This window comes from Amblyomma americanum, chromosome 2 (assembly GCF_052857255.1).
Source record: "Amblyomma americanum isolate KBUSLIRL-KWMA chromosome 2, ASM5285725v1, whole genome shotgun sequence".
Taxonomy (NCBI): Eukaryota; Metazoa; Arthropoda; class Arachnida; order Ixodida; family Ixodidae; genus Amblyomma; species Amblyomma americanum.
Genome location: NC_135498.1, coordinates 146493893 through 146513898, shown reverse-complemented (window position 1 = coordinate 146513898; position 20006 = coordinate 146493893). Strand labels below are relative to the sequence as shown.

The following is a 20006-nucleotide window of genomic DNA, read 5'->3' as shown; positions in this document are numbered from 1 at the left end:
TAAATGATTGCTTAAGTTTTTTCAATAATATCTATAATCCAGTGAATGAATATTCTCGTGCTCTTAAAGTAACCCGCTGACACTTAATCAAGCTGGATCAAGTATGCTCACGACAAAAATGGACTACAGTTTCTGCCATTTTTCTTTATATGCCCCCCCCCCCCCCCCGCTCCTTAAACACCACTCAAGCGCACCGTGGCAGGGGAACAATATTCAAATGAGGTGCCTGCCCTTGACTCATCTTTTCGCTCTACTTGCCATTTCAGCAACTCAAATATATGCCCTTCCTCCCCGCCTCTCATAGGGGTTGCGCGGTGACCACCCGAGTGCTCACGGTGGCTCGTCCTTCAAGACCATGGACATCCGTCGCAAGTAGCCCTGGTCGGCGACCACCACTTTGTCGTTGAGGTCCAGAGTCATCGGCGTGTCTTTGAGGATGTTGTTCAGGAAGAGTGTCCACTTCACCTGGAGCAGTAAGGCTCGGTTTGACGTTGCCGTCTCTGCTCCCGCGTTTACTGCTTGGTGAGGTCCGTATCAGATATATATATATATATATATATATATATATATATATATATATATATATATATATATATATATATATATATATATATATATATATATATATATATATATGGTATTGCCAACTACGGTGACCCTTTCCAAGCTGGGATAATGAAGGAATACCATGCTGACCACCTGGTCAATGACATTGTTCCTCCTGGATGAAAAGTATTCTTTCTGGGGTGATGCCACAGCGCACTGGAGTTCGTAGAATGATAGCTCTACATGCATGTCACACAGAGCATTGAGACAGCGAATGTCTTTATATGTCAGGGTAACTTCACTCAAATGAAAGGAAGCAGATTAGTACAGGTTCAGCCATAAAATAGCGCTCGTGTGAGCATGCAACGCCTACTGTTCATGCGCAAAATAAGAGCAAAATTACATATTGCGTTAGAGTCTCATAATATTGCGTCAGTTCCGCTCGAAATAATACGCGCACTGTGGAACTTTTCCTGAGAGGCAACTAAGGAACCGCACTGACTAAGCTACGCTACCAATGAAAGGGCAGGATGCACTCACCAGCGGTATCGCTGTTTCAAGTGACTCCAATGTTATGGTCTTGAAGAGCTTGTGGGGATTGTTCACTGGCGTTGGGTCCGGCACGGCCTGTAAAGCAAACATTGCTCCTGACGTAAACATCGCGCTCCCTCACTGCCACTCCCATATATTTTGGAAACTACGAATAGGTTTTAATTAATGCCCCGGCCGAATACTTCAATATGCTCCCAGTCTAGTTATGCCACTGCGTGAGATGTAATGGACGATCTTAACAGAAAGCTCCATCCGACGACACAACTCTCGGGCACAGTCGAGTGCTGGTTTTTTGACAGTAGAGCCCGACTGACTCGTGTAGTTTTGAGGTCAACTCATCTTTGTACTCGTCGATGATAGATTCTTTGACACCAATGCCCCCACGGCCTCTTCTTTAATGAGCCCTGAGCCATGATAAGGCATTTGGCAAATATATGGCCGAGGAGGTCTGCACGGTTTCACGCATCAGAAATGTTTACTGAACCAGTTCCAGCCAGCTCGTGAAAGCAAGATCTAATACGCTTTCAGTGTGGTAGCTGCTTCTCCAAATCTTTTTTGGCGTACGTATCCACTGCGGCAACACTGTGATTTTTTTATCCAACTGGGCTGCCGTCTCCAGATATGCATATTCGAATTCATAGAATTAGCCCACAAATTTGACATTAAAGCAGTGAAGTCTTCGCTGAAGCATGACCATTAAATGTTGAGGGATGAAGTGTCCTGGTACTTTTGTAGCACCAAGGCAGGCCTCGCGCAGCCGACGACAATGAAGCACCGCTAATCTTGGATCGACCTTCTGGCTGGCGCCACAAACCGGTCTTTCGTGGCCAGCCCAAGAAGGGCAAAAAGCACGTCTCAAAGATATCTCATGGGCCTGTTTATCATGATCCTTACTGCTCAGATGCTGCACTTTCGAGTTAGATGTTTCGTTTGCTTCTCAAGTGACCTGCACCGTTCTGCCAATATTGCTTCCTGTCCCAATTCTGCATCAAAACTAACGGATGATTTGCTACTGCGAACGAACTCAGGCTCGCCAATCAATCGTAAGCTATAGTTTACCCATAGAGCACGAAGTTGTGACAGCACGATGGCCATCAAACGCACGTCAGGTTCTCCTACGCTTTACAACGCAGTGGTCATTGCTCCGCTAACCGATATCTCCGCGTACATCGACGTCGGAGTAACCGCCAAGGAGTGTGAGGAGGAAGAGAACGGCAGAAGAAAGAGAACTGCAGTGCTCCAGGCAGCTTCAGCCACTACGCTGCAACAAAGAAGTGCGAGGCGGCTGGACAAAGAGAGGACAGGTGGAGAGAGAGGGCACCGAGCGACGGATGTTGGGTGCAACGCGGATTGGTTGGAGGAATCGCGCCACACACATACGCCACACACATACACACACCACACACATACACCACGCCCATGTGTTTGCTGCTTATGAGACTTTTGTTCTGCTTGCCAGCTATGGGCGCCGTGGTTTTTCAAATCCACAAGCCTAAACCGCATAACGAGACGCCAAAGTCGAAGCGCACCATCAACGCTGATAAAATCCCGCCGTGCAAGCAGCCAAAGCTAAGGCAAAACGCAGTACGCATGAAGACTTCACAGTTCAAGAGGCCGTGGCACAAGCGTAACGTAGGCGACGTTAAGGGTTCCACCATGCTGGTCGCTGAAACGGAAGCCAAACGCCCGGACCGAAAAGACTCCGGCGTTCGAGCCGCAGACAGCGACGCGAAACGCAGACAGACGCGTGGAAAGGCTACAATACAAACAGCGCCTTCACACTCCTAATTATAGAAAATCCAATCGGCTTGGCTCCCCTGCCTGCGGCCGATTGTGGTTCTCTGGTGATCTAACCGCTCTGGCTTCTGCGGGAAAACTGCCGCTGAAACTCGCGTTATTCCAGATATAATAGACCTATAAATTTTTTTCTCAAGTGGCTGCAGATTTACGCGAGCCAAGGATGTAATCATCTGTAAATTCATATAAACCGCCCTCCGTTTTGTTTCTCAAGTACCACACAATTCAAGAAACTAAAAAAAGCATTCTTTTAATTAGCACTGCAAGTTTGATTTTTCTATTTCTACCTTGTTCCGCAGGGTATTCACACGAAACTACGTTAAGCTACATGAGGCTCACTCGCCTTTCTTGTTAACGAGTGGCTGTTGTTGTACCCACGGTGTCCTAATTGCGACTAAATACGACCAGCTGCCTACACTAATCCTTGCTTCCTTTACTGTCAATTATTATCCCTTTCCACTCGAGGACCTTCTTTAATTGAGCCCCTTCATTCGGCCACTAGCCAGTAAGCTTGCGACAAGAAAAAAATAGTAAACCTACACAACTGAACCCTTCCTTCTCTCCCAGAAATAAAAAGATTTTAGTGGCATCTTGCGCACAATTGTTTAAATCAGATTCACAACTGATACCATGATAACGTTTAAACAATTTAAGCGGTTCCTCGAGTCACCCTGGCATTACTTCTGAAAAAGCTGCCTGCCGACAGTACGCTTAGTAACTACCAGAACGCCACAACTCATTTGTTCTTAGCCCCAAAGTAACCGCTGTTTGAGGCAACGTTCATTCACAAATTCAGCCAAGGACGTCACTGACCGCGGCGAGGCGTCCCTCAAAGGCGGCAATCTCGTTGACCAGGTCAGCGGCGGCCACCGTCGCACCGAGTATGAGCGCTGAGCGGTACATATACACCTTGTAGCGGTGCAAGATGCGGAAGTAAGGGCTCTTGTGGCGGCCCCGAAGCACACTGCGCTCCACACCGAACTCTGGCTGGCCAATCTGCAGGGCAGTAAGGTCGAGGATAGAGCGAGACGTTGACTGTAAAGCCGCCACAGTGCGCCTAGGTCGAGACGTGCACAGCGCTCTTTCGTGAAGCCGCACTCACGTAAAGAATGTGTTTCTGGTTGTCCGCTTGGTCAACTCCAACGCGCACCGAGACGATGGCGTTGAGGCCCACCTCTCGAATGAAGTTGCCGAGCGTTATCATAACATCTTCGGTCACACGCCCCTGAAGCATTGGCCATCGTGGTATGCCGTGACTCGTCAGTACGTCCAGCAGAGGCTTCACGCCCTTGGTATTGCGCATCTCTGCGTAACACAGGGCGCAGGGTGCAAACAGAAATGGGTCGCAGCAGCGTGAAAACTCTAAATGCTTTAAATGAATCATATATTGTTTGCCGTTCCTATGCTGGACTGCCAAGTTGTAAAGCCGGACGAGGCCTCTGTGATGGTTCCGATCTTTTAGTCCTTTCTCTATTTCAGGGAAAATGAAAGATTGATTGATTTATTGATTGATCGATTTATTTATTTATTTATTTATTTAAAACCAGTTCTTCCTTTCAATAGGCATTCTAATTAAGCCGTCAAGGAAGCACCTTTGAAGTCTGATCTTTTTTTGTGCTGTCCCTATTTCTCTTTAACAACGTTTTATTCGGAAGCCATCTACAAACGTCCGATCCAAGCTTCATTACCCCCTCGCAACATTGGGACGCGACGCCTGTTCACCTCAAATCATACGGGTTAAGTTTCGCCATAGCATTCCAGGAGTAAAAAAGGCAATCCGCATTTGCCACCGCATATGAATTGTTCTTTATACCCACGTTGAAAGCCAAGTCACCGGGCCAACTTGTATTTAGCCTTGATAACACAATTATCTCCTTTTATGTAACACTTCAAGTGAACATTTATGGTAATTAATGGAAGAAATAAAGGGAGCGTGCGGTTGCTGGGACAATAGGGACTGACAAAGAAATTTCTTTCCCCGTAATGCACGGCAATCCCCGTACCACACTTGCCAAACCAAAATGCTGCATGCACGGATTCCACAAGTGTAAAACAACTGCCTCTTGATTGCGATTGAATGCTGGACAGGTTAATACATCAGCGGATGTAATTTGAGTTTCGTTTTCATCCGGTGCTTATTTTTGCAGGCAATTCTATTGTCTTTCAGAACAATGAGAACACAGTACAATGACGTAGAGAAATGACACAGCAGTCAAGATTTTGCTACGGGTGGTACAATATTTCTTTCCTCTAGATACTTTTCAGAGAGCTGTTCGCGCTCTGCACAGTTGGTGGTGCCACGTGCACAGCCGCCATCTACACCTTTTCGACCGCATGTCGTATATATATACAATGGAACACAGTGCAAACCGTTCCTTCTAGGCTGTGCGAGCAAGGGAAATGTGCTTTTGACTAATGGTCTTCTTCGGATGTCAAGTGTATTTTTTAAAGCATTGCACAATGAAATAAAGAAATATCTTTCTGTGGCAGAGTGACGACAAGTCTGAAGGAGGTGTTTATATATGGGGCACCTCGTGGCACCGACCGCCATTTATTGAGGGCTTTTTTTCATGTAAATGCTTCTCCTGGGATACAGTGGCGCTTACAAGTGCCTGTATGAAATTTCACAGAAGACAATAACAGAAACCTTTACAGAACGGTTACAGAAATAAAGTACGTGAGGACTACCCCCTTAAATCGACAATCAAACCAAAACTGATTCTTTGCGCGCTTGATGCGTCTCCTCCAGTGTTTAATATCCTGACAAAACTTAAGGTAGCTAAATGAACAAACTCTGGCTTGCTACTGGAATATTTTATAAAGCCACCATTTTCTTACCGCTGCCAGTGCCGCATATACACCCGCTCTTTGATAACCCATCTGTTCGTTCATATATCGTAGCTCATGACCACTCATAAGTTCAGCACAGAGGTTTCAGCGGTGCAGAAAGTCTTTATTGGCGAAACAAAAAATGACGATTTCAGGTCGCTCAGCCCAGTACACCAACTGCATTTTACACTGAAAACTGCAATGATCAGGATAACTGCATCTTTGAAGGGGATAAAATTCGCGAAATCGCACAGGTTTTAGCAGTTCTTTTGCAGCACAGAGTGAAGTCGGCCTGTCTTGAAACACCCATCGGCAAACCTTATGCACCCTGACCATTTCGCTCCTTACGGAGTCGCCAACGCACCACGGCTTTTGCGTCTCTCTTCGAACTTTCTTACCTTGACTGAAGAGAACGCTGCAGCCTATCTAGTATTGCTGCTGATGAAAATCGTAGCAGCGCAATCATTCCTTTTGGGCATGCGAAATAAGTATTAGAATCGCTCAAAAAATCTGAAAGACTAGAAATCATCATTTTTTTTTAGTTTAATATCTACACGGCGTAGCATTCGTCCTTTTCATTTGCCCCGTTCAGACTGCAGGCGGTGCTAAAAACCACCTAATATTTATACACCAAGTCTTTGACTGCCTCCACCTACAGCTGGAGCCTCCTTATGCCACTATCATTGTGTTATAGCCATTAGCTATATCCCACGCGTATTTTGCACCATGTAACATCGCACGATGACGCCATGCTCCGGAAACATTGTGCGACAAACTTGCCTATGTTTATGCAGCCCAAGTAAAACGCTGCAGCTTTCTGCAAGGCAGTCTGGCCTCTGTAGGACACGATGGTGTGGTTCAGTTTGTCTGGAAAAAGCAAAATACATAACCCGATGCCCACGGTTTCATTATCATGGTCGCCCAACACCCTTCATCTGCTCTCTGGTGCTGATACACTGGCGAAAAAGCTCGTGGTACATCAATTGGTCCAAGATATATATACTCATTCCATAGTGACGGTAACTATTACATTCATTGTGAAGCATCCGCAGTCATCGCCTTCAGCTAATGACGGAATATTTTACTCGTCGTTGCTTTAAATTTCTATAGAGATCAAATTTTTAATTGCGTGTATTCTTGTTTGAAATGATGTTTTAGACACTGGCACACATGAATGACCATGTCATATTTCCCTATTGCCGCCAAATATTTTGTAAATAAATTTCCTCTTTAAGCTGATTCGGTTTCGGTTGCACAAGCAAAAGATGGCTCTGACGTGTAAAGGCGGATTAGGTCACATAATACATGACAAATCTCTACATAATCGCTGATGCGTTGTTTTAATTCGCTACAAATGCTTAAACCAACATGCTTCACAAGCTGAAATAACAAAATCAACATATTAGCGCTTGTATTAAAGTTCTTTTCCTGCCTCCTGTGACCATTTTTACACAACAACGCCATCATCCGGTCGATGAAACCGAAACCAAAAGAGAATCACAGAAGAAATTCAGTTTGGTTTGGTTTATAGGGGTTTAACGTCCCAAAGCAACTCAGGCTTTGAGAGACGCCGCAGTGAAGGGCTCCGGAAATTTCGACCACCTGGGGTTCTTTAACGTGCACTGATATCGCACAGTACACGGGCCTCTAGAATTTCGCCTCCATCGAAATTCGCCCGCCGCGGCCGGGATCGAACCCGTGTCTTTCGGGTCAGCAGCCGAGCGCCATAACCACTCAGCCACCGTGGCGGGTCAAGAAATTCAGTTTTAACGAAATTAATGCTCCCGAGTAAATACCACGTCGCGGTCTGTGTATGCTAATGTCATATGCGTCATTACAGATATCAAAACCTGGAACTAAAATAAGTTGTAATCAGCCCCTTAATAAAATGGTTGACCGAAGCATCTTCTGCCTGAAATGTGCTTAAGAAGTTAAAGTTCAGAGAAGAATAAGCGGAGAGAAAGGAAAACAGGATGGTTGGTTAGCTACTAAGCACATATTTCCAGAGAATATGGTTGGTTAGCTACTAAGCACATATTTCCAGAGAATATCAAGAATAACAGACAGATAGAGGGTTCTTTGCACAAAAGACGATTTTCACCCATGAAACACTTAGTAGCAGCGTGGCCTCATTCACCGCTTTCAAAAAGTAATGTTCTTCTATATATTGCCCGCATAAAATCTCCTAATATTATTCTCACATCTATATTTTGTTGTTTTATTGTTAGGTTCTTGTAATGAAAAAGTCCTGGCTTCCTTATATATACGAAGCAGCAATCAGTTGTTGTACCAAACAACTATTTACTCGTCTTTGCACGAACACTAAGTCTTTTCTTTTGTTAAAAAGGGGCATTCATGTCGATGTTTAACCGCATCATTAATGCAAGATAAATTTAAATTGGACTGAAACGGACAATTGAGGTAGTTGGTACATCTTTGAAAACTTTCGAAAGCACTGCGATAGGGGACACAAAGAGAAAGACACGAAGGACAAGGGCTACTATAAATTGAAGTTTATTGCAAAAAAACACAAGGTTAAATAGCCCACACAAGGCAGCCAACAGCGCATGCACCTACCCCCAAAATGAAAAAAACCGAATCACTGTGTTGAACTAAGATACCGAATTTCATAATCATGAATTACAACAGATGGTGTGCGACGCACATGTCGGAGTTTTTGTGAATATGATATGCCTCACATCCCTTGTTAGCTGATTGGAATGCCTATACAGAATTTTTGTTCTATTGAACAGAGGTACAAATGTATTTTTGTCCAACGAGTTAGAATTGCTACGTTCGCAGTCTTTGTAACGCAGATCCAAATTAGAGGTAGGAGCCCCCTTTAAAGACGAATTATGTTGGCGTAGCTATGTGTTTACACATTTACCAGTTTGGCTCATATAACTCTTGGCGCATGTGAACGGTGCATCATATACCACTCCCTCGGCACAAGGTGCAAACAGCCACTCATGTGTTATATTGCACTGTTTTTTTTACTTTCTCTTGACTTTTGTTTTTCTGATCTGGCTCTTATATCGACCATAGCACAGATTTTTCTAAGTTTTTGGGCAGCTGAAAACAGCACCCTTAACCCATATCTAGTGCCTACTTGTTTTAATCGGTGGGATAATCTGTGAACATACGAAATTACTACCCACTTTCTTTTCTCATTACTGGGAGGCTCTGGTGGATCGGGTTTTCCGAATGACTTAAGCTTTTTCAGGAGTTCAATGCAGGCTAGTGCAATCACGTCTTTAGGGAAACCTGATGACTTTAGCCTCTGGACCTGCTTTGATGTGCGTCAGCACACCATCTGTTGTAATCCATGATTGTGAAATTCGGTATCTTGGTTCAGCACAGTGATTCGTTTTGTCATATTGGGGGTAGGCGTATGCGCTGCTGGCTGCCTTTTGTGAGCTATTTAACCTTGCGTTTTTTTCAAATAAACTTAGGTTGATAGTAGCGCTTGTCCTCCGTGTCTTTCTCTTTGTGTCCCCTGTCGCAGCGCTTTCGAAATTTTTCAAAGCGAAATTTAGTTACAGGATTCAAGTAAATTTGTAGAGAAAGTATTGCACTGAACGAAGCCAAATAACAAAATTACATGCTGCGCAAGTGTCCTCCTGAGCAGCGCAGCATTTGCCATTTCAAGTAACACGAAAAATGCTTTTACTCTTGTATTTCTTCGTTAGCACAATGAACTGTGCTGTGATCTAAAGTATCTGAAGCGCGGAAATACGTAAATACGTAATTCTGCTGCTTTCTTATAGTGAAACAACAAACACATGCACGAACGAACCACCACATAGTGCGAAATTAACACTAAAATATTTTCCGCAAAACTCGTTGCGATGACTCTCATCGTAATGGGATGGTTAACAGTCACCTCCGCTTACAATATCTCCTTGTAAAGCAATCTGTGGTCTTGGTGACCTACCACCGCTAATTTCCGAGTCGGGTTGGTTAATGAAGGGCAAATTTCGAACGTTCTTCTGAGGTCACCAGACACTGTCACGCTTTGCACGCAATTGTGTTGCCTAGAGGCACGAATGATCCACCGTATGAATACGGCTCCAGCTCCCGCTAGACCACCGCAGTGACACGCCCTGCAGTGCGCATGGCTCATGGGCCGCGGCATTTACCCATGACGTCCTCGGTGAGAGCCGCCTGCGCCTCGGAGAAGACGTTCACGGCGAAGGAGTCCAGTGGCACATGCGTACGCAGGAGCCAGCCGCCACAGACGTGTTCATAAAAGTCTTCGCACGGGTCCACCATGGGCAGCACTGTGTCTGAGAAGCGAGACACTGCGCACAGAACCAAACTAAAATGATGCTACGAAGGAAGTTTCGGAGAATAAAGTAACGGTTCCGCAGCGCTAAAAAAGACGAGCACACAAGCACACAAGCACGAGCACGAGCAAACAAGCAGGGACGGTGGTGAAAGCTGGTTCGCTGACGTCTCCTTGCTGGCTGCTGTTCTCTGCTTTTCCTGGTGGTTCCGGCTTGCTCATCATTGGTGAGCCCTTACTACGTGGTGGGTTTTGGCCAAGGCGTAGGTTAAGACATGTGAACGTGAGGCTGCGTTTTGCTGAGAGATGTTGACCTCCCCAGGCCGAGGGTTGGCAGTTTGGTTTGCCAGCTTGTCGGCCCAAAGCCTGCCGCTTGAGTCCTTCCAAAAAATGGCATTGATGCAATTCCGTGGCTCTCATCCCAATCGGTGAGGGTGCGATCAAAATGAAAACCTCCCAAACTAATTCAACAGAAGCTAAGATCATTCACAACCCACTATCTGCAGATCTCTGAAATGCGCCCATTTGGCCGTAGAGGCATTGTGTGCAAGTCCTCTGACCTCGCTTGTGTTGCAGACTTGCTTCAGTGCAAAATTTTAAGCTCACTGCCGGTTAAAGCATTCATTCGCGAACAGCTTGCATGCGTCAAGGGTATTGTACGTGGTGTCTACCCAGCTCTTGCCCGCAAGAAACTCTAGAAGAATTTCAGGATGCAGGAGTTTGGGTCCTTCAAGTCTACCGCTGCAGTAGAGAGGTAAATGGCTCGCGTGTTGCTACTGAGTCTGAAATAACAACTTTTGCTGGCTCTTCCTGCTCTGCTGAACTAAAAAATGTGCCCGACTGTATACCATGTGGGCACTCTGGAGCCCGCCCTCTTCAATGCACCAACTGCTGGCGGCTCGGGCATAGCGGCAAAGCGTGCAAGTCGGAGACCCGCTGCCGTTTATGTGGAGCAGGCTATTCTGCTGATAACTGCACCTCAGAGCAGCCTCATTGTTGCCTCTGCAGGAACATCCACTCAGCTGATGATGCCGATTGCGCAAAACGTAGTGACGAGCGTAGCTTGTTGGATATTATCAAAGAGAAGCGGTGCTCAAGAGTGGATGTTTGCGCTGTTCTTAACAGGAAAAAAAAATTCATATGCCAGTCGTGTGCACGCTACTGTTGGTAACATTGAGTCCAACTTTACTGCCTCAATTGTGACCACAGTAGAAAAATCCCTTAATAATGTGTTAGGCCGAATGGCAAACACTTTTTCTGAGGCGTTGGCTCAGTTTGTTGAAGTTCAATCTGTGTTACCATCAACATCCATTCCGTGAGCAACGTCTGCATTTGTTTCAGCTTGTGCAGCTAGTGCTAGCCGCTCAACATCACCTCCTGATGCTCCCCAGGTCCCACCTAACATCTATGTTCCCAGCAGTGCATGTCGCACTGACATCTGCAGACCAGATGTCGAAATGTCGTCCCCAACGCAGAAGCGCCGTGCTTCCTCGTCACCATCTAATTCTAGTTCTCCACAGATGAAAGCTAAAAAAGGACCACCCAAACTTCTTCCCCATGTTTATATTTTTATAAAGGCGGTTTCTGCCTATTCAATTGGTCAGTATTCATGGCAGGTATCAAAGTGGTACAATGTAATTGCCGCTCCGCATTGTTTTCTCTTCCTGACCTAGAACTACTTATTTAAAAACCTGAACCCGATATGGTGCGTTTACAAGAAACATGGTTGTCACCGTATAAATCATTTACAATGAGGACCTTTCGAGTTCAGATCGAAATGTTGGCATGGGAGGTGGATTGGTAACCATGCTATCTAAACATACATGTCATCAGGCATTTAACTTCAAGAAAATTCTTCTCCCTGACTGTAGTGTAGTCTTCGCAGGGAATTTCAATTCTCACCATAGGGACTGGGGAAGTCGTACTGATTCCTGCGGCCAGCTTCACTGGTCGTGGCTGTCTGCAAATGCTGTACGCTGCGGCAATTTTAGAGAAATAGCCTTTATGCGAGGGGTCGTTTGCTCAGCCAATGACTTAACATTATCAGCAGGTAGGCTAGAGGTGACTGATTGGTAGACAGAGGAATCGGGTGCATCTAGTGACCACTTTCCTATAACTTTCACAATCCGGTTATCTCCGCTGAAAACTAGTTGTGTACCCCATAAATTTGTCAACCACAATATTTATAAAAATCTGATGTCCACCTCACTTGCCTCTATAGTTAGTACAAGCCGGGAAGACAGAGCTCAGCAGACGGTTTCATTTCTGCAAAATGCAGTAGACCACTCAATATTCACTGTGCCGCGGCAGCCTCTAATAAACAGTCGTCGCCTTGGTGGACATGAGAATGCGAGAAGGCCTATCGTTGCAGAAAAGAGGCCTGGAAGAGGCTATCGTGCAATCAGAGTCCAGCTGATTGGTTAAATTCCAAATTCTTCTCTGCATCTTTCAAAAGAACAATTGCAAAAGCCAAGGATGAGCATAACCAAAATTTAAACTTATCTTTCAAATCCTCGTAATCGGAAAACTCTGTATAGATTCATGGAACGTAACCACAAAAGGCTCAGGAAACCCTGGAGCGTATTTCTCAAGGATTGACGTTACGTTTCCAAACGCAGAGAAACGTCGCTTTGTGCACAATATAACCCTATTCGAATTATACAGAGGTTGACGCATCAGAGCTTCTCTCAGTCCTGGCAATGTTGCATCCTGCAGCTGCTGGACAAGATGGTGTCACTGTTGGTATGATTAAAATTTTAGCCCAGAATTTAGAACCTACCTCTCAGATATGATCAGTGCTTCGTTGGTAAATGCATGGATTCCAAGTATTTGGAAAACACCGAAAATTATTTTATTGATGAAAGATGCAGAGAAAGGATACGTCTTAGATAACATTCGGCCAATTGCAAATTTAGTCAAAAAAATAGAAACAATAGTACACAGTCGCCTCAAAAAACATGTTCATGACGTCAATGGTCTCAGCTCAGCACAGATTGGCTTTTGTCGCTGACGCGCTATATTGTCCGCGCATTTGGATGTAGAGAGCAGAATCCGGCTCTCGCTATGCAGAAGGGTAGTTTGAGCTATGGTGACTCTTCTTCTTATTCTTCTGTGGATGATGGAAGGATAGAAAGTGGGAGGACACGGGCTTGTCTGCTCGAGGGCTAGCCTCCACGCCCGCTGCCAGCGTGTCAGTTACATCCTACAACCAACATATTCGCGCGGATATCTGAATTTCTTAAGTACATATACTTTTGCTGCACAGTGGGAACCCAATGCTCTAAAACAGAATATCAGTCAAGAGGTGTACTGCAAGGATCGGTGCTATACCTGCTGGTTTTTAATATTTTGGTCAGTGGCATCCCTATTCGTCCTGATATAACAGTCTTTGTGCATGCAGATGAAATAGCTTTTTTTTCCTCGGCCAGGGATATCCATTTCTTTTACCAGATTCTGCAGGGATATTTTGATGTTCTTGAGGTATGGTTGCATGGTATTAATTTATCCCTGATTGTTGACGAATACGGCGTTTCGGTATTTCCTCCAGACACGCCTTTGCATATATCAATAGTCCATCACTCTAACCAGATTTCATAAGTGGAATCAGTTAAATATCTAGGTGTTACTTATCACCCAGCATTAGATTGGAGGTTTCATATAAAGACCAATGTGTTTAAAGGAGAACGCGCTCTAGGCCGACTTGCATGAGTTGGCAATAAAAAGTTTGGGATGTGCCGTGACACATTATTATTATTATACAAAGCCAATGGAAGACCTATGCTTAAATTTGGTTGCATTTTCTTCTCTGGTAGCGAAACCTACACGACTCAACCCTTAATCTTACTAGAAAGGCGCGCTCTACGCCTCTGCCTTGGTCTCCCAAAATCAGTTTCAAACTCCCTGCTTTATCTGGAAGCCCGTATCACTAATCTAAATTTTTGCTTTCAAATACTCGCGGTGAGAACTTTCCTGAGGTCGTTGGAACCGGTGAATGATGTCAGTACTCCTATTCTTGTGTCTGAGCCGGCCTTATTCTTTTCTCATCATTGGCGACAGTATCAAATGCCCCAAATTTCGTAAACCAGAACCTTTTAACACCGATTGGTGTTGATCTCAGTTCTTTTCAGTGGGTTGATGACACACCGGGAGCAGTAGAATTCCATTTCGACCATATCTTCCCATCTCATGCGGAACACATGTCCGCAAACATTTTAAACGGTCTTCTCTCTGATCACATAGAGGAATACCCCCATCATACGGTGCTTTCTACCGATGCCTCTATCTGCTGCTAAAAAGCTGCAGATGGCATCTTTTCGCAAGATTTCGCATGGAGCTTTTCTTTCCGCATGCCAGATTATATTCCTATATTCTTTGCGGAATTTTTGGTTTTTAGAATGGCCCTGCACAAATTGTTTGTCAGTTTTATTCTCCCTTGAAACTTCACGAAAAAATTTTTTGACCCATTTCCTGCGATTTTTTCTCCCATGCACTTTGAAGTAGGCCCGTTTTGTCTGGGTCACTGGTCATGCAGGTATTCATTCAAATGAGGTGGCTGATTACTTAGCAAGGTCGGCTCTTGACGGGTCAGTGACACATGCCGTCCCGAATTTCAGCCTGCTGGCGATTTCCAGGTTTCAGCGGTTCCAACACATATCAGCCAGGTTACGTGATCTCTTACTAAATACCAGTGATTATCACCACTTAGCATATAATTCGAACGTCTGTTTGTGTAAAACCAGCCTGTGTGGGGTAACAATGACACGTGTGCGGTGCAGGATTACCAGTTTGAATTTATATTTACGCAGGTGTAGGTCGACACCGACAAACCTATGTGACACATGCAGGGAAGTTGAATCTGTAGACCTTTTTCTCCTCTACTGTACAAAGTTCGCACTTCAGAGAAAGATTTACCTGGAGGTCCCTCTCTCCAGGTTAGGGCTCCCGTTATCTCTACCAGTGTTGTCATCGTTCGGTGCGAGCGCAAGGATTTGCACTGGGTTCGATTTGTGGGATTCTCCATGATTACATAATTGCAGCTGGTAGGTTGCTTTGCTAATTCTTTTAAATTCTTCGAGCTCTTTTATTTTCACAAAAATGCTGCCTGTTACTTTAGTTTAAATGTTCATCTGTCGTTTTTATTGATACATAATTCAAAATTCACGCTTCGTGCTGAAATTTTGTCGTAATCTCCTATGAAAATTTCCTTGTTTATGCCACTACACTTTGGCCTATCCCCCCCATGTGGGTATGTGCCAAGTTTTAAGAAGAAGAGGAAGAATTGGTTTTACTTTCGGAGATTAGAACTCCATACTTTTCCGCGGTACAGCGCGACTGCTTTTACGGCTCACACGATGACCACGGAAAGAACGTAGCGTGCCGCTTGGGTTCGACTTGTGGACCCTAAAATGAATTTAAATTTTGATTTTTACACAATGCGGAAATTTCAAGCATTAAAAGAAATCAACACTGCTGTTGGCAGAGCTTTCAGAACAACCGCACATTTCTGTGCATTACAACAATATCTTTCTGATCGAAGCCCCATAGTTGCGCCTCTAATGTACGCGAGTCATCTGGTTTGGTTTATGGTTTGGTTTGATTTATGGGGGTATAACGTCCCAAAGCGACTCAGGCTACGAGAGACGCCGTAGTGAAGGGCTGCGGAAATTTAGACCACCTGGAGTTCTTTAACGTGCACGGATATCGCACAGTACACGGGCCTCTAGAATTTCGCCTTCATTGAAATTCGACCGCCGCGGCCGGGATCGAACCCGCGTCTTTCGGGCCAGCAGCCGAGCGCCATAACCACTCAGCCACCGCGTCGGCTAAACGCGAGTCATCTCTCGTGTAGCATGCTGCAACCAGTAATGCGCTACAAAAGAAAAGCACAAATCAGTTCAGCCATCGCTTTCAATTACATCACTCTCTAAGTGTTCCACGAATGCCTTCTGGCACCACAATTCCCCAATGGTTGTTTCAGCACTCGAAACGGAGATAGCTGCGCTGGAGGCACCGTAGCTAAGTTATTTAGTCTTTTGGCATTCCGAAGCTATTGCTTCATGTGAAAACAATTGTCACAATTCTCTCTGCCGGTACGCTAATGACTGTCCGAACAGCGTCGTGTTACTTGCTTCACACCTCCACCCAGCTTACTTAATAAAGCGAGAGATTGGTTTGATTTTCCTCTTCTTTAATCTCTGCACAGAGGTATTTTAAGACTACCCCTGACAATAACCATTCGGATCTTTCCTTAATCGACTTGCCTAATTTGTACCTTTCACCCGTTCCCACCACTGGATTACTGCCGGCACAAACAGATATATGGGACATATAATAGCGCGACAGACGGGACAATAAGGACGATACAAAAACACGAGCTCTAATTAGCATTTGAAAGAAATTTTATTGCAGCGACTTCAATATATACCCCCGGGCCACGCCCACAGCATAAAAACAAAAACTTCAATACCAAACACCAAGATTATCTCTGTTGCTAGCAATAAAGAAAACTGATCTCTTCTCTTTTAAAGGTGATAGGGTGTGTGCTGACGCACGTCACTCCTGGTTTATGAATGACATGAGCTTCAAATAATATTTGCGGTCCTGTTTGTGTCTCTTCCTTATTGTACCGCCTGTCGCGCTGTTATTTATGTGTGTTCTGAACCTACTAGCCCGCCTAATTCCACTCCTAGATATGTGGGGGACATGCAGGCGAGGATGCGCTTGCTGTAGCGTGTACAGTGCGTGTCACTCGTATATTTTGTGGCTAATGACAAGCTCTATGTAACAAGAAAAATTTTACCTTAAGAATTTAAAGGATCTTCTTTCTGCCACACGCTTTTGGCACAGTACACTGCATTCAGCACTTTGTCATGAAACATTAAGCCGTGCTCACCGAAGTCCTTGCAGCCATCTGAGATACAGTTTGTTGTCTCGTTGATCATATAAATGTTTGGGAACGACGGAGGATTCCGGCAACCTGCAAAAACGAGAAAAACACAGATTATAGAAAACTCTCTAGAAAAGGCAATAGAAAAGCAGGGGATAGCGTTTCTTGGATATCTCAAGTTAGCGCAAAAAGTCGCCACCACTAACTGCGGACAAGCCAAATTAGACCAATATTTGCGCGATTGTATTCGATATTCTCAACTTAAAAGAACTGCCTAGTGGCTAACTATTTACTTTGACCGAAACAGACCCCTAAGGCCGCAAATTTCAGTTGAGCTGATTTGACAATTTCCCATTTTACCAGCAGCTACAGTGAATATATTACAAAAAGCTACATCTGATTATGACAAGACATATGATACCAGCGGTGTTGTATGTGTACCTACTTGCTCTTGTCCTGCGTCCGTTTCGCTGGTTCCACCATTGCGCGTTTACACTAACTACGTCCACATCAGCTCGAGGTTTAAATAAACTTGCACGCACACACACGTGCAAGCAATGGCGAAGGACTACGAAATCGAAAGCAGCAATGGCACAGACGGCTGTCCGAATGCGTCGCGAAACTTAAACCTTCATCTCCTATACCCGAGTTGTACTCTTCATGGGACGTTGTACCTACGTCTCCAATGGCGAGTCGCATTCGTCGAGCCTGAAGCTGTTTTCCATGCACTGCCGAAGCCGACGTAAGACCGTAATTCGGTTTCTGTGTTTAACCGTACAAGATACTAGAATTCGATAAAAAAAAACAAATTGCGGTTTCGTCCATTCAAGGTCCACTTCCCTAGCGACGGGGACTCAAAATTTTCAGCACGTTTTAATGGTACCGGTGGCGCGCATATTTCTCGGAAGCGACCAGTTTCTTGCAGCAGTTCAAATAACCACGATTGTGAAATATTTGCGGTGACACGTAAGTTCCGCATTAAGTGTATGACGCGAAAGCGTTATGGGTTACGTCAGAGGCCTGGGGTCTCCTTTGCATATCACTTCGCAGACACGTACACTCTTCTTTGCGTTACTTTATTTAGTACTTATTTTTATTGTTTATTTCATTTGTCATAACAGACACAAGGGCTCCCTCGCACCAAATCAAACAAACGTTCCTTAGTGGTCCACAGGCAGCGCACTATGCTCACGATCCAAGTTGCAGCGGTTCGAGCCTCAGCTCGACGATTTTTGTTTTGAGTGCAATAGCAAGCGTGTGGTGACGTCGTAATTGTTGTAATCTGTAATAGATGTGGGGTGTCTGAATTACCCACTCGAGGTGATGTGATTGCGACGTCACGAACCTCTCGCCCAATGGGGAATTATGGTCCCACAGACACTGGGTTTCCCTTCGAAAGCGAAGTCTACCGCTATCGCGTTAATATCGAGTTTGTCTCCCACAGTGAGTCTGCCATGACCGTTGAATACACGACGGACACCGAGAACAACGAGACCGACGCACTAGGTACTGCTCGTGCGTGGCAACGCGTGAAAGCTCAAAGCACGCCGCCCGCACCTCTTCGGTTTCCTGTAATATTGTTAGCGCGCGGCTGGTAAACCAAATACTGCGCATTTCAGAACTTCAGCTCATAACTGCTCCATAGAATGAAATGAAGTTTCCCTAAACAAATGGTTTTCGTTTTAAATTTCTGTGTTAATTATATTGAGCAAGCAAGCAAGCGATATATTTTCAGAATCAGGATGATATGGAAAAAAAATGTGAGCAAATAAAGAACGTAGAAAGTTTTGTAACATTTGCTCAAAAAACTTGAAGGTTAAAGGCTTGAACTCAATGTTATGCGGATACCAGCTTCATCACGAGAGAACATCGTGCCAGCCGTGACATCAGCACCATCTGAAGCTCATTGAGAAAAGCTCTAGCTAGCCCTAAAAGGTCAGAAGAGGCATGCTAGGGTGCATTCGCTTGCGACCAATGCTGCCTCTCTGATAGGCTGGCCAACCAACTGCTTGCACGCTCTGCAGTAATGACCATATCAGGGCCTACCGAATACGTTTAGGTAGCAGAGCACGAAGGTGAAGATCACGAAACCGATGAGCCCGAGCAGGACAAGCTGGATGCAGCGGACCTGCCACTGCAGGTTGGTCACGCGGGAGTCCGTCTCGTACGGCGAGTACTGCGGACCCTGGCCGTCACCCGCCCCGGACCTGGAGGGTGGTGCAGGGTTTAAGTGCGCCGCTCTGAGCCCCGTGCCGTTCAGTCGTTAGCCTCCCCCTAATACGCTCAAGCAAGAAGACGCCGCTCTAGGTAATACTTCAAGCTACCCTCAAGTAGTGGCGCTGGCGTTTGTACCAATCCTTCAAATTTCGATAGAACAAAAGAGATCTCAATCAACGTAGACAATTTAAAGCACCTCAACGAAGCTAAGCTTTCTATTAGCTTGGTCCCCTTTTTATCCCCTCCGTCTTTACGCGATAGATCTCAATGAATCAGAAATTAGCCATCAAATCAAAACCATAGCCATTTTTAATTGGATGCGCTAAGGAGGTATCATGGAAATATATTTGTGATGCTTCCGCAGTGCATTTGTAAAATTACCGCTGCGTAGAGCGCCATTAAACACCAGGGGAAAAAGATGCGGCATAGGCACGTGAACGCCCCGGTAGCAAAATTTCCAATTCTAACGACGCGACCGCGACCAGGTTCTTTATTTCTTCATTTCTGCTACGATTTTATTGAACCAAATTTTTTGTGTGTGTGGACAACGCTGCTGCAGTCTGTTCAATAATGTTAGCCTTGAATTTTTCTTCACGTACCTCGCAGCGCTATTCATAATTCACATTCAAGTCCTTCCGTTTGCCTGAGCACTTCAACACACTTGTTCACGACACAGCTATTGGCTACTTTCCTCTTAAGGAATTATCAGCAAACGCTGCCCATAACTTTCAACTGCGTGCAAAATGTGCACAAACGTTTCGTTAATCTACTGGAAATTTTGGACCTGTGGTCAGTAAGTCACCTAGACATGCGTAATTTCTTCCTTAATACTTCCATTACATCGCAACCCTACATACACTGTTGCTACCTCCCGGTGCTATTGATAATTTATTT

At 45.0% G+C, this 20006-nt stretch overlaps 1 protein-coding gene across 1 annotated transcript; it reads right to left on the bottom strand.

Moving 5' to 3' along the window:
• Positions 1-318: 318 nt before the first annotated feature.
• Positions 319-19728, bottom strand: LOC144120127 (neprilysin-1-like). The gene is made up of 9 exons (XM_077652569.1): positions 19712-19728; positions 18942-19102; positions 16902-16985; positions 9864-10025; positions 6505-6591; positions 3998-4200; positions 3709-3891; positions 1087-1173; positions 319-465 (listed from the first exon to the last, which is right to left on the bottom strand). The coding sequence occupies exons 1-9, from the start codon at positions 19726-19728 to the stop codon at positions 331-333; spliced, it is 1119 nt and encodes a 372-aa protein (XP_077508695.1). The 3' UTR covers positions 319-330.
• Positions 19729-20006: the final 278 nt, after the last annotated feature.